We start from the raw sequence: 16,200 nt of genomic DNA on the forward strand, positions 1-16,200 counted from the left end.
TCTACTCCTCCAGATTGTTTTCTCATTTGAACAGCAGCACATGTTGTTTTGAGGAATTTGTTAACGGACAAAACCTTTTTTTTTTCCTCCTCAAGAAAACGGTCTTATCTTGCATTTTGTCATTGGTTCTGTCAGAATGCATCAGACAGTGACGACTACTTCTTTTTCCAAATTTCATTGGGGTGTAATTAAAGGTGGAAACACATTGGTATTTGAGGGATGATATTTATCTTGTTAGCATGCTATGAAGCCATACAAATATTACTAAAACTGAACTAATGGTCCATTAGTAGCTTTTTGTCATAATCTACATTTGTGTTATACTGATAGAGAGAAAAGTCAAGTAATTACAAATACGTACAGCCCACTCCTCACCAAATGTATGTGCATTGACTCTAAATCCATGATTTAGTATTTCTATATGACCTAAAGTGCTGGACCAATTGTTCGGGTTTGACAAGTCCTGCAGTGTAAATATATGCATTGTAAATAAATACCCATTGTCACCACCTGTGTGGTATTTCCGTTTCTGTTTTTGTCACTGTGGTTTCCATGTTCTGGATGTCAAGGAGTTTAAAATATTCAATGTGCTCGCAACACCACAGGGCGTATTTCTTTTATCTCTTCCGGCAAAAGGCTATTTTTATATAATCACAGTTTGTGGGTTCCTGCAATCCGGGGACACTTGTCTTGTGTAAAGTGTCACATAAGGAGGTGTGAGTCAGCTGTGTTGATGGGAATAAAAGGCTGGAGGGGCCTTACAGTCTGTTTACCTGTGAGCTTTCAGGCAGAGTTCGTCCCCAGTGACGGGTGACGGTGGTTTGTGTGAGAATTGGTTTTCCAATTACAACTTCACTGAAGGAGAATGTAAAAGTCAAAATAGAATGCCATGTATGTATTTGACATTATCATATATTAGTCGATTTGTTCCGTGGATTGTCTTTGACATCTCTCGGAGAGTAATTGCAGAAACTCCTCCCTCTGTGAAAAAGTTTGCATAACAGTGATTTTTCACATTAATTTGCTTCTCATATCTTAATGAATTTCCTTTTAAGACCGTTTAACATTTTCTTTTGTTAGAGTTGATTCTAAATGATTACAGAAGAAGATGGAGACAACATGATCCAATTTGTGACCGCATGGTGGAGTAGTACTTAGCATTGTTACCTCACAGTGATTATAACCCCAGGTTGAGTTTTTTTTTTTTTTCAGGTCTGGCCATCGTGCTTTAAGCCCACATTTAGCCCTCTTTGTTTTCCTAATGACAGTAACAGTTTGTTCAGTTCGTCACAACTTTTTCTGACGCTCCATGCTGTGCCTGCTGCTCTGTTTGTGTTTCTTGGTGCATATTTATATTTTTTCTTTAAATTCTTCGTTGTAGCTTTTTGTTTCTGCACCATTTTGCTCATGCTCTCTGTCAAACGTGGCAGAAATGAAGGTTTTTCCTTGGTACTGTTGCAAGTTTTCATTGTCACAAGGTGCCATCTAGTGTTCCCAGTATGTACTTGTATATTTTCATATATAAGTTGTTTCCTTATAAAAGTCACATGAAAAACAAATCAACTATAAAAGGTGTGACTTCTAGTAGGGAGAATATGGTAAGTTTGCATGTGCTTGGATTCTCTCAAGAGACTCCAATTTTGTCCCACAATACAATACCATGCATTTGGGGTTATGACTTTAACTTGCCTGTCGATGTGAATGTGCCGGTGTGATTGTCTGCCCTTCTGTGTTTGCCCTGTGACTTATTGGTGTACAACGCCTTCATCCATAGTCAGCTTGAATTGCTTTAGTGACCTATGACCCTGAAATCAATAAAAAGGATGAATGGGTCGTCCAATTTTTAACAACTAGACAATCAGACATAGAGAGTGTCCATTTCTGGAAGAAAATGACTCATTTTATGTGCTTGGCATTTCTCTTTTATGTGATTGGACAAACTATAGATAAAGCAAATGACCTTAATTCAAGAAATTGTATCCGATAAAACCCTAATGCAATGGCTGGTACAAACTATAATGCATAAAATACTTCAATCAAGATTGTGCCGTTCTTGGGCAAAAGTCAAATCCTGAAGGTAGTTTGTAAGGATGCGGTGGATTCAGCAACTTATGAGAAATTGCCTCCCCTCTGATGTCAGCCTCCTTGTTCAGCTGCTAAGTTGATTCATTTGCAAAATGATGCACAGACTGTTATTTCAAATTTAAGGCATCATATATCTCTGGTGGAAGGTACACTCACGTTAACCTCTTAGCTGCAGGCTTCAGCTGTTGGCAGTTCAGGGAAGAATAAACGAACCGATCTCAATATGTTCTTGACTTTTTGTATTGGTGTTCAGAAGTGATGTTCTACCGTTTTCAGGTCCTTCGCTTACGGTTCAGGGATTACATAACTTCCTCTTCATCGCTGATGGAACTGAGGTCCCCTCTCCATCTCGCCTTGTTCTGAGCAGTATATTTTTCCTCAGGCCATGTTAGTCCACTCTCCTCCACCTCTATCAGTCTCATGTGTCCCCGGGTACTCTCGGGGCGCCCTCTCTAATGCCTCCACTGTGGGTTCCCTCCACTCACCCCTAGAATGCTGATACCATATCTCTGCATCTTTTTTTTTTTTTTTTTAATCTGTGCGCTCACTTGCTCCCTTTGAGCGTTGCCCTTATGGTCCACTGCCCAATCTTCACACCCGTACCTCTAGTGTTGTCACTAGTTGTGGTTTCAACTGCAGCACTTTTTTTTTTTTTTTAGCCCAGCACACGACCTCCAGCCTGAGGGGTTAGAGGATCAATCTTCATCTGGTCACTGTCCTCAGACCTGCTTGAAGTGAAAGATCCAACCATGTGGTGAACCTAGTGGACTGTCCTTTTAAGTACTTCAATAAACTGAGACGTTCAGTCTGATCATTACAAAGGAGATGAAAAAAGGTCCTCCTCAGAATATTTCAGGGCTGTCCTTGTTAAACAGATACAGTACGCTGAACTGGACAGCCATTATCTACCTGTCATATTTCATTTCATTGCAATAAGGCTGAGGACTCACAAGAGGACTACTTGGCCAATTTGTGCACAATTTGCCCATCTTGAAAATGATTAGCATAAATACTGCTGTTTGATTGGAACCAGTGATCTGCAAATAGGATCTTAATATGAGAGTTCACAGATCTAATCTTAAACCGCCCCAAATGGCTTTTACTCGATGATATCAAACGCTTTATATGTTTAATCCGACATCTGCTTAAGCCCGCGTGGGGATCACAGACTCCTGACAGCCCACAAGAGCTCAGTTTGGAGTGAAGTGAGGCACAGGGAGCCGAGTGTGACTGTTTGCCTCTGTTGTTATTTTGATTGGAGCTTCCAGAGATCACGAGATTACAGGGCCTGGTGTAAAAGGACAAATCAGGAGTCATCAGGATTATCCCATATAATGAAGTGTGCAATGTGAACATATTTACTGCCGAGGCACCAACGAGTCAGCAAAATATTTGTCGTGGGACGCTATTCAATGGCTTGAATTCTCTTCATACTGTTTTGGTTGTTTGAGCTCCGGCTCCCTCAGAGCGGTCCTAAACGTTGACTGGTGCTTTTTCCGTGAATTAATTGTGTTTTCTTTTCTGTTGGTTTTTCTGCAGAGATTGAAAAGTATGAAGGCGATGATTTGAGGAAAGATGGCGACACGAAGAAATACCTAGACATTATCAGCAATAAAAATATCAAGCTCTCCGAAAGAGTTCTCATTCCCGTCCAACAGTACCCAAAGGTAAGACACTCAATGCTGAGTACTGCACTTCTTTTGAAAGCCGTTTTTCTTCTTCTTTGTTTTCTTTCCCAGACTACTGATGGAAATTTGCAACATTTTCAAATGATTCATGTGGCTTGTTTGTGTGTTGTTGTATTCAGTATTGTATTTTAGCTGTCGGCCGGTAAATGGTGCCATTTAGTGTGGGCACCGTATTTGTTTTACCTGCTCACAAATTCTCTTTTTTTCCGCACAGAAAATCGCTCAAACTGGGGAATAGAAAGTCACCACGCAGTGTCTGTTTATTTTGATTTAGTCATCAAAAAACCCAAAGTTTTCAGTAGACTAAAGCACCCGAGGGTACAGTGAAGAACAGTGACCATAAATCACCACATGACACGGTGCTCGGTATTCTGACTTATGCAATGTCAGTGCTGAAACGCTGTGTAATGAGGCTGCTCCATCAGGCAGCTGAGCAACAATACACATCTGCCCGAGGAGAGCCAAAAGAATTCACTGCTGCAATCAAGACGAGCTCTACTGTCTCCACTGTTCTGACTTGCATATCTTTCACACAAATATTGTTTAAGTGAGTGTCATTTACCGTTTCAGGTTCTAACTCAATATTTATAGAATACAATACAATACGATACAATGGAACGCTCTCTACCAGGCTCTGTCACACTTGCAGGACTTAAGGGAGCTTGAATGACTGAAATGAAAATGAATACACACACAATAGTTGGACGTGTCGACTTGAAGGTCCTCAGAAAATCTCACTGTTGGGTTGTACATTTTGATTGTTAGAATCAAGCATTTTACAATCCTTCTCGTTGAGTGAGCTTGGTCAATCCCTGGTCAAAGTGTTTTTAACAGCAAGCTGCAGCTTCGAGCCAAGATCCTCCTGATTCTTTACTTGAGTGTGGCACGTCATACCTGATCCTCAAGGATACAAGTGTTGTCGCTTCCTTGAGTATCTCAGCTGTTACCGACCGCCTTGCTTAGAGATTGAAAAAAGACATTTCAGACAATGCTTGAGGTAGGTGACCAATCTGTTTGTATCATAATAGACACCTATTTAAATTAGATTTTATTTATGAGAAAGCAGGATTTTATTTGATATTTACAGCTCACTATTTTCTCATCCTTGTCGACGGTGGTGAAGGTTGTAAACGTCTGTTCACTGACTTTGATCATTTGTAGCCACTTGTTGTGTTGACCTTGCACTGTAAGAGCTCTCTCTTTCCAAGGGGAGTCACCAGCACGTCACGTCTATCATCTCCAGCACTCTCATCTTCTACAGTCCAATCAAGTGCTGTCACGGTCCTTTGTGCAGCAGCTGTAGTGCAAACTCCGAGAATCCCTGTCATGGTTGAGTGCTGCCACGACAGCTCGGCTATTTCTATTTGTGTTTTAGTTCCTTTTTCTTTACAGTTTGTGTTGATTATTATAAAACAAATGCATTGAAGTCGTAATCATCATATCATCATTTTACTGTAGTGTACATACTTCTTTAACCTTCTTAAAGAACATTGAGAGGATAGAGGATGTTGGTGAGGGCAGAGGAACCATCAACTCTATCTCTGGAAGACAAACAGAGCTTTAGTCCAATAAGCTGCTCAAGATGCTCCGTACAAATCAATTGGCTGTTTCCTCAGGTCAATGTTGAGAAAGTAATTAAGCTTTGTTTGGGTCTTCACTCTATTAAATTGATTTCAAATCTATAAAAAAATGCCAATCGAGTCAGCTTTATGGCAAAAGATGCCTCATTAACGGAAAAGATGCTATTGTGTACTCCTGCCCCATGTAGTGTTCAAATGTTGCAGGAATTTTGTACTCATTCAATACTGCTCTTGTTACATCTTTTTTAGTCATTATTTTTTTTCAACGTATACTTCATTTTTAAATTTGACATCAATATTGGTGACAAGTTGAAGAAACAAACAGAAAGAATGACAAAAATAACCTTTACATCTTGATGTCCTAATGATGAACTCCACAAATAAAAGAATATCTATTTTAATCTATTTTATTACTGTATGGAAATTCACCAAACTGCATCAGTAATCAGAAAAGAATGTATTACTACACCCATGCTGCTTTGTCCAAAACTGGGCAGTCATTTGTGGTTGAATGTTGGATTTATGTCCTGCACATTACAAGTTACTATTAATAACACAGTAACACATCCCGTTTTAATTTGAAATAAATGGAAAGTCATCATATAACATCTGCAGCAGTCTGAACTGTTGCATTGCAGGTTATTTTTCTTCAAAACTGTGTGCTGATAGTCTAACCCTTTAGTTATTTCTTTCTATCAGAATCTTTTATCAAAATTAAAAAGAAATTATAAATCATGTTCAGAAAAGACATGCTGCTCCCCAGGCAAGGCCCGGTCTATATTTTAAAATCCTGCTTTAGGCAATTGTTGATATGGTTGGGTTGGGTTGCTATTATGCAATCTTGGACTTCTTGAAAGACTCCAGAAAACTTGTTTTGAAACTAAACTGTTGGTTGGTGGGACACATGGTAATGTAGTGATTATCTATTTTGCTTCACAGCAAGAGCATCCTCAGTTTGTGCCTTTTCTATAACTTTTTATGTTCTCCGTGTGCATGCCTGTACTTTTCTCCAGGTACTGCACTTTTCTCCACCGGTGGAAACACGTGTGTTTGAGGTGGATTGGCCATGTGAAAGTCAGTATGTGTGCCTTGCTTTCATTCAGCCTTCACAGTCAGCTGAGCTCCAGGCCCCTTTCAAGTTGGATAAAGTAGTATAGAAGATGGATGAATGAATGGCATTTCCAGGTGCAATACAAATTGTGATTATTTCGTATATTTATACCTGCAATTTAAAACACAAATTTGCAAAATTTATTGCATATTTGTATGTGTCTACCTGAGTTAAGAAGTGCTAAGAAGTGAGAATATAATTAAATTTGATACGGTCTTATAACGTACTGATTCTGCAGGAACATCCATTTTTTTTTCTAATTCAAAGTAAAGTCTATTTTCGGGAAATAGAGTACGCTTGTTTTCCATCTCACCTGCTGTTAATCACATTTATCTGATGTTCCAGTTGTGACTTGAGTTCTGATTATATGGTAATGGAAACCGGTGAAGCTTTGAGTCAAGAAAAACCTGACAACCCGTGAGCTCCATAACAGAACTAGATTTTTACAATCAACACAAAAACACCCTTACAGTTTTGATGCAGAAGCTAAAAAATCTTAGTTCTGGACAGTAAACGCTGTTGTGTCAGCTCTGCAAAGCTGCAGTCCAGAGGGATAGAGCAGTTGTCCAACAACAGCTTCTCTGACCTAATTGCAGAGTCAGCACCTCGCAAGACTGCAGTGTCACTATTTAGAACATCTTGGTAACACTGCACTTTCACAAAGCGATAATTAACCAGGGCTTCGATGACATCCGCAAACTACAAGAACATCAAAAAGAAAGACTAATATTAATGCTTAATGGAGACTTATGTAACCACTCATGTGGAAATTGATCAATTTATCACTTAAAGGTGTTTAACTCTTTTCTTCCCCCACAGAGAGGTAAACATTGCCTCGTTTCACGTCACAGTTTGTTGTTATGTTTCTCGTTCACATACTACTTCTCGTGTGTTGCATTCGGTGATGTTCAGTCTTTGACCGATGACAGAGAAAACTGTAACGTCTTTTAAATTTGTTCATTTCAGCAGTCTAACAAAGTTCACTCAAGCCTATAGCTGCTATCCTGCTGCGGAATAATTAAATCGTTACCTGGGAGAATTCTTCCGCATGGTTTCATATTTGACATCATCGCGCACTGAAGATTAATGTCAGTGAAAACACCAAGTAGTGATTAAATCACAGATTGACAGACACAAGGTTCATTGTGGACATTTTCACATGTCACAGCCAGTAAAGCTCAGCTGTTTTCATTCACAAATTGTCAAGATTATCTCCATTATCTCCTGAGTTTGACAGGTTAAATGTGTTGCTGACTTCAGACGTCTTCATGGCCTATAGTGCTAAAGATATGAATATACAGAATTATATCCGTGCCAAGACACTACACCAAGGTGCTACGGAATACAAAATATATCGCTTAAACACACATTAAACATTACACAAAATTCCTGTGCGCGGATCCAAAAAGAACAGGCTACATGTCAAGTATAAAATCGCCATTCATATTTTATAATGTGGGTAGAATAAACTCCTCGCAGTATTTAGCATGACGTGGTGGACACACCTGATAGTTTATTTCCAGGACGGTTCAGGTGTTGGATTGGTAGTGTGTGCAATTCTGCGCAACCATCGGAGGCAGTTGTCAGTGCGTCCCGTAGTTCAGCTTTCACTCCCGTGTATGCAGTATCACATTGGTGGATGGTTTTATACATGTCAAGCATCAGTAGATCAGACCCTCAGGGTTGAAAGGGACTCCACATGATCATAGATGACTGGTGAAGGCGGGGTATGCCGTGGAGATCTCACCAGTCCATCACAGAACTAACTCTCAGAGAAGTACAATCACACACTCTGACATTCGCACCTCGGAGCAATTTTAGAGTCAACGTTTACTTCCAAACCGTGTTCATCGACATTGTGGAAGGGGAACTGCAGTACCTAGAGAGTCCCTACATGTACAGGAAGAACATGCAAACACTGCACAGATAGGATATTTTCGTTCTGCTTCCCAATAATACCAAAATAACAACAACAAAAAAGAAAGAAAAATCAATTGCAGCACAAAATGTAAATTTTCTAAGCACAAACAATGCACTATTATAATGTTCCAAATCAAAATTAAAACTAAATGTAAATGGTAATTTCTGGTCTTTTGGTTACCAGTAGTTCAACATTTGAATCGTAATGTTTCAATAGCAGGAAGTTTCACTGAGATAATAAGACAAGTAAACAAAGTATGTGCTGCAGGAAGCTGTGGAAAACATTGGACGAAAGTATGAGTATTTTTCATATAATCATCCAACAGTCAGTCAGTGTATTTCTTTAAACAGATTGTATCTCATTCAAGCTGTGGGTACTTTAATGTGTGTATCATATTGTACAAAGTCGTAAACTACACAGCTGAGCCAAAACATTCCCATTCCCCACTACCTGATATCCCACAGTGCATGCTGTCAAAACATCTCCAACCGAAGAGACGCGGACTCAAAACCCCCATGGTACCCGGTGGTATATCTGGCACAGAAACATCGGCTGCAGATTCTTCAGTTTCAAGCTGAGGCGGATGAAACTTGTTTCATCCGCCGACACTCTGCGGCTGCTTCAAGGTTGTCACTCCCCCGGCCACCGCTGGCAGGAACTCGAATGTACTGTCCAGGTTCATCGCACAAACCGTTTCGAAGATGCGCTTACTCAGCTATTTAGCCATTAACCATTACCCTGTCTTTACCACTCAACACACTGACAACGAAACCCAACTGCTCACTCACCACGTAACACATCTCAGATCTTCATGTGTGCCATTGTAAGGACCTCGTTCTCTTATCTGAAGGTATCAAGAGTTTGCTCTTTATTTTCCAAATATGTGAAATATTCTTATTATTTAAAGCCCAGTTGAAATCTCTACTGACCTTTAGCACTTGAGGAGTTATACTGTACCTATTTACTTTCCAAATCTGTACGACCGTGGCTGCTCAATGTGCAGAGCAGGTGTGATTTGCAAGAATTTGGCTCAGGAAAGCTGCAGCAGCTACACTATTGATCCATCTTCATGATGCATATTGTTACAGACTAACCTGGGCCGTTTGCGTCATTCATCGGGGACAGCTTGTGTGTTTTTGTGTACACCACTCTCTAAACAATCTACATCACTACTGTTCTCCACCCTCGATACCATTAAGAAATAAAGATGCAATGTTGCATCTTTGTGCTTTGACTGGCAGAATAATATGCGCATCTGCATCTATTGCTTTGATATGTAAACAAATGTTTGTCATGCAAGTCTTGACAATTTACTCTGCGATTATTGTTAACTCAGCAGAAAATTATTAGGAAAATCAGCATAGTCAATACTCGACTTTATCCTCTGCTGTTTGAAGAGACAGCTTGATCAGCATCTCATAACCTTGGGGCATGAAATGGATTTTTGATGGCCGACACTGTCAGATATTTTGACTCAAGCGCTGGGATTATTCTGCTGAAGGGACTATATGAGCATGCGTGAAAAATAATACTTTGGCACTTAATTATAATAAAATGGATTTTGTTGAAAAACAAAATGGACATGCTTCTTATCTTATCTCAAGCAAACAGGCTGTTTTTTTTTTTTTTACTTATTTTTGAGTTTTTCCTTTAACTAATCATTTCGCTGGTTCTTCCAAAACTCACTGCACAGTAAATTGTATTTTGCCATTGTGGATGCCACAATTCTGAGCTTATCACTTGTGGGGTTTTGTGACCTTTGAATAGTGCTGCGGCTGCAGCTCAAACCACACAGAAATCCCATTTTTGTCCACCCAGAAATGTCAGCGGCCCATAGAAAGGCCTATCATGTGGAAAGGTGTTGTGCTCAGATAAGTTTTGAATACAGTAGAGGGAGTACAGAGTTAAAATTAAGGATGTGTTTGATAGCATCACAGCTCCACTTTGGGATCCCACTGTGCCGATGTTTGTGTGATGACTTTGTCTGCTACAGTGCTGCCGGTGAGATTTAAAACAGATAAGATGTTTCCCTGCTTTGTAGTTCTATATAACTCTATTCTTGAAATGTATTGGATAAATTGTCTTGATTTTTTTGAGAGTGCTGTTGATTGACACTATTGTCCCAAAATAAAGTGCACAACTGAAGTGAATGAGCTCCAGGCAGCGGGAGATTGTTACAGCAAATTATTACTAATGCTGAAAATCAACGAGGACAGCCCCCCCCCCCCCCCCCCCCCCCCAAACAAAATAAATGTTGGGAAAAGCAGATTTCTTAGAACACAATCCATGGATTGTAGAAGTAGAATTTGTCGTATTCATGCTCATTTTAAGCGACGCCTCTGCTGTTTTATAGTTTTGCATTCAAGTCAATGCCAGTTGAATTATTTGGTTTTGGTTATCCTCAGAGCTGATGCCAGTCTTGCTGGTTTCTAACAGGCAGGTCGTTATCTCAAATATCAGAGTGGAATGTGCACAGTGAATGCAATTAGCATTAGAGCTTCATGCATGGAGTCAACCAAATACAACTGCATAACCGCTTGCTCCAGTAGCACGACACAATCTGGGTTCATGTGGAGTTTGCAGGTTCTCCCTGTGTGTGTCCAGTTTCCTCTCACAATCCAGAAAGGTAAACTGGTGACCCTAAAGAGCTTGTAAATGTGAATGTTTGAGTGTGTGGTTTGTCTGTCGCTGTGTGTTCGTCCAGTGATCGACGAGCGACCCTGTCTTCACTCTTTCTTTTTCTTTTTTTTTTGCAGGGATTAGCTCCAGCACCAAAACCAAATTGGATGAAGCAGTATATACGATGGATGAAGTACTTGCTGCTTGAATGAGATAATGCTTTGGAAGCATTTAATGGATGAATGATAGCTCGACTGAGTCTCTGTTGATTTAGTATTTCCAAAATAGTGAAAGTGCAGTTATTTATTGAATATTTGTCCTCTAATTGCAGCGCATGAAGATCTGGATTTCAGCCACAGCATGCGGACCCATTTTTTTTGTCTCCACCTATTTTTGTTGCATTCTGAGTAGGATTTGTAAAGTTCTGCTTCTCGGTTTGTTGAGAAAGTCGTAGAAAATACATGCAAAGTATGCGTGTTTTTTCATTTGAAAGCCATGGCTTGTTAGAGACTTTGCAGAAGAGGGCTCATGTTGAATGAACTGATTTGTCTGTGTTCTAACAGGACAGCTTTGGAGCTGCTGCTCTGATAGCAAAACTCTGTCTTGTCTTGAACAGGTTCAAAGTCTTAAGCAGCTTCTGCAAGCTTTGCTTCACTTTGGCTTCGCTTGCCGCCGCATGCATTGGCTCAGGCTGTTTGTCACCTGCTGGAATTTACAAGATTAGTTTTGTTTATAGTCCAGGATTTACATGTTGATGGCAAATGTAACATTCCTCATTCCTACTGCTTTAAGTGTTCAGAGTGTGTGTGCATAACGATAGCAAGGTCACCTCTTGTGAATTAAGGCTTAACATTTAATCTATTTTTGGCTTTCATTATGTAATTATTTTGCACATAGTGTACAGTATAATCCTGTGTCTAATATTAGATATCATGCCCACATTTACAATTGTTTGGGTTTGTAGGTTGTTTTTATTTTTTTCTTTAGCTTTTCATATTTATTTTGTTCAGACACAACATCTGCCACTAAGATAAATAGTTGCAGAGCCACGCTTTACTATCTGATGCCAGTGATCAGCATTAACATTGACAGACTGCCTCTCCTCAAACACTCCAATGATTTGGATGCTTTCCTGAAAAGCTCACCAGGTGAGCAGTAAATCCTCCCCCTGTCACAGCCGCTTCTAACAACCACTCGTCTGCTTTCTTTAATGTCTGGGGAGCTGATGGGACACGCTCACAACCCAGTCATCCCTGGCTGTCATTAAAGCATAAACCTCTACCCGAGGCTTTAATCCTCCTATCAGACAGGACCTGGACTTCCCCAATAGCACAGCTCGCTAACCTGACAGTAAGTGCCTCAGGACATCTGCAGAGCTTGGATGACCCCAGTGCACTGCATAAAAGGGCGGCCGGTTTTCCAACATGAAAGCTGAAAAAGTTGTTTTGTTATGAGATATGCAATGCTACAGTGCCTTGACAAGTTGTAAAATGACAGTATTCCCGCGCTTCCCATGAAACGGAGCTTGTAGTGGGGCCTGAAAACATGTTAGGTTGGCACAGACAGTCACTCTGAGGTTGCTTTGATTTTTTTTTTTTTATATATAATATATTAGCCAGTGTGCTCTTTGATGTACAAATTTTATTACTTCAAATTTAGCAGCGTGAAAAATTAGGCCATGAAAGTGCAATACATTTTTAAAGTATTATTATTTTTGAGTGAATGAGAAATGTTTCTTTGTGCCGCAGTGACTCTCAGACGGTACTATTTTGTCTTTTTGAAAGAAAAAAAAAATCAGCCTGGTAAAGAACCTCACTCATGCGACACTGCATTAAAATAAAGATCCTACAGCCAGCAGTGACATACCTTTCAACAAACGCATTATGAAGGTGTCCTTCTGTGGTGTTTTACATAAACTACACATGGTCAGACATGAATTAACAAAGTCCACATGAATATTAACAATGTGATGCTTAGTCGGGCCGTGGTTATTAAAGGATTAGTCACTGTGATTTAAATACGTTCACCATTCAGCTCCTGAAAGAAGTGCTGGCTCTATTATCCATCCATCCATCCATCCATCCATCCATCCATCCATCCATCCATCCATCCATCCAATTCACCAATCGACTTGAAACACCTAATTTTTCCTAAAAAACAACCCAGATGCACATGGAGAACATGTAAACTCCACATAGTTGAAGACCGGGTTCAACCAGGGTTCCTCTTGCTGCGAGGTGAGGGTTACTATAACCCCACCATACCGTTCAAGCCACGTTTGCCTGATGCCACTGCGCATCATAAATTCAGCAGAAACGCTACTAACTCCAACTGTGTGTTTCTGCCACTCTGGTTTCCAAGTTTTCAACATTGTGAATCCTCCCTGGCTCTGCCCTTCTGTCGTGGAAAACACATTTTTCTGCACTGATTTATATGTCTTCATGGAAACAAGAAATCTCATGTCAAGTCACAGTCACAGTTGGAGCCAGTTTCGCCCCTGGCGTGCGCACAGCCGCCATGAAGAACTGAAAGTAAGACCTTTTTTTTTTTCTTTTTTGTTTTAGATTTCAGTAACTTTTGTTGGCGCTTCACTCTGTAAATAATTTACTGGTGACAATCAGTCTGTCACCTCGGGAAGATAAATGTAAATCACAGACACTGTCTGCTTTGTCCTCAGATAGCTCAGCATACAGCGGCTTAGAAGTGTTCTCCAGCGGTTTACCAATACCGCTGTTGCACAGTTGGACTCAGTGATGGACAGTTTAAAAAAGGACAGTGACACCACTTGAGGCAGCTTGTCAGACTTCACACAGCTCCCTCAGGAGCCACGGAAGGTGTTTTCTCCTCATATATGCAGCAGGGTTGTAGATCTGTAAACAGACTTTGATCTGTAAAATCAGCAGATCTGACCTTAAAGAATGCGAATATACAAAGCATGAGGAAGCTGAGAAGCACCTTCATCAGTTTTGGACTTAAAGGCACAAAAAACAGAAACAAACAAACAAAACATGATATTTTCATGGAGAATTTGTTCAGTTTTTTTTCCGCCATGTGCGTTGTCAGGCTGGTGAACGACATTTTTCAATTTGCTGGTGTTCACAGAGGTATCACAGAGAGCGAAGCTCTCAAGGCCACAGGGGATTTCTTTTTAATAAATCTTTACTATAAATCCATGATTATCTTGTTGAAAAGAACAACTCAAACAGTCATCAGTCAGTGAGGTCCTTGTGGAAAGTGCTTTGCTCAGCTGCCTTGTCAAGTTGTGCAGCATGACTCAACAAAGCTCCGGCTTCTCCCATTATTGAGTAATGTAGAATTACGTTGGATATTGACGAATCAGAATTCAGTTTCCAATAAAAGCTCTTTCACGTAAAATGTGTATCACGTACGATAGAATAGAAAAAAAAAGCGACGTTCTTTGGATCGCGCCATATTTGTTCAGACATTGTTACATCCACAACACTCTTTCTTCTAATATCTGCATAGTCATCAGTGTTGACACTGTAGGGGGTACATAGCATCATTTCAAACCTCATTTAACACTGAACTATACCCCTTTCCGAAGCCCAAATCGCTCACCGTGGAGCAGCAGACTCGCTCCAGACATTCATTAGCTTAATGAAAACAGGCCACTCTTCTTCTACCGCCCAGCGAGCGCGTTCTCGGTGTAGCTGCAACCACCATCTGCCCTGGCGCTCCCTGCCAGCTATAGGATAGTCCTGTCAAGGCAGCTCCTGTGAAGAAAGCCATCCACAGAGGTGCCTTAATCATTCAGATCAGAGGACAGGCAAGGACAGAAGGGATGCAGAGGCTTTTTCTTTCCCCTTTTTTCTCCCCTCCCAGTTTCATCTCTGCATCCCCGGGCGCCTTTCTATCCTGGATGTAGCATTCACTCATGATGTTAATGATGTTCACGAAATCAGCTGAGTGTGCAGTTGTTGGAGTTGAGTTGCAGCAGCCACACACAGCTGGCTGCGAAAGTTATTAGCTGCTCAGCCGCAGTGGGAGAGGCCGCTTGAGTGAAAAGGTTAATATCATTTTAGGGTTGGCCGGAGTGTGTTGTGGTGGGCGCCTGACCACCTGTTCAGCTCTGGAGGTGGTCTTTCATGACTGCAGCAAACATTTGTTAAAACCTTTTATGAAAACCCCCCAAAAAGTGTGTTATCGTCTCATCATCGTCTAATCTTTTTTTTTTTTTTTTTAAGAAAACTACTCATTTGACCACAGTTGGATCCTCAAAGTTTGACCCCTCAGATCAATCACCGCTAATCTCAGCAGTGTTGTGCCAGCAACAATCCACAGCGTCTTCTCTCAATATGAACACTAGCTGGTGCACAGTGAGAGGGAAATGATAGTCAGAGGCCCGCGGCTTGAATCTGATAGTTTGTCATCTGGATAGTATTACTTAATTTCCCACTGGGAAGAAACTCATTATTTCTGACTTTATCTCAGCGCTGACCTCTAGAACAGTCTCAGGAACATTATTGGTTTGAGTCCACACTTCCTTTTTTTTTTTTTTTATTCCCTCTATCAGCACAACACTTATGACCCCAAATGCCACTGAGATACAACACGAGCAAGGGCACAGTTCAAGCAAAGGATAGACATATATGTTATGCTGGTCAGCCCAGGAGAGCCACATTCCCATTTAATGTGCTCCGTACTAAAGCACAGTTATATTGATTTATCAGGCTTCATTCCAGCTTTTTCTCACATGATGAATGAATGGCGAATGGAATGTGAGATTTTATTGATAATAGATGACTAATGGCCAGCAAGCAGCTCTTATGTTTAACCTTTTCTACTACAAAAAGACAGAGTGTTTTTTTTTTTTTTTTCCCATTCAGATGCTCCTTGGGAAACATTTATCTTTAAACAGAGATAAAGTAGTATCTGTCCCACTCGTACATATGTGAGAACTGTTGATAAAGTTTGTTGTATTGTTTTCTCTCCTTTGTCACAGTTTAATTTTGTTGGGAAGCTGCTGGGACCACGGGGAAACTCAATGAAACGATTACAAGAAGAGACAGGAGTGAAGATGTCCATCCTTGGAAAAGGCTCCATGAGGGATAAAGGCAAGGTGAGGCACATATTGATTTGTCTGTTTGAAATATGGTTGTTTGCCTGGTCAAAGAGAAATGGTGCTCTTCAGATTCTGCCAAAGCACAGTGGAATATTTTAACAGACACCGTCTCA

The 16,200-nt window shown here is 40.5% G+C and overlaps 1 protein-coding gene across 1 annotated transcript in view; it reads left to right on the forward strand.

Moving 5' to 3' along the window:
* Positions 1 to 16,200, forward strand: part of khdrbs2 (KH domain containing, RNA binding, signal transduction associated 2) — a 65,719-nt gene that overhangs the window by 11,332 nt on the left and 38,187 nt on the right. The window contains exons 2-3 of the mRNA XM_080481245.1: positions 3,625 to 3,752; positions 15,968 to 16,084. Coding sequence (XP_080337371.1) covers positions 3,625 to 3,752; positions 15,968 to 16,084 — 245 coding nt within the window. The remainder of the gene's footprint in view (positions 1 to 3,624; positions 3,753 to 15,967; positions 16,085 to 16,200) is intronic.

This window comes from Lipophrys pholis (genome assembly GCF_963383615.2).
Source record: "Lipophrys pholis genome assembly, chromosome: 15".
In the NCBI taxonomy this organism is placed as follows: Eukaryota; Metazoa; Chordata; class Actinopteri; order Blenniiformes; family Blenniidae; genus Lipophrys; species Lipophrys pholis.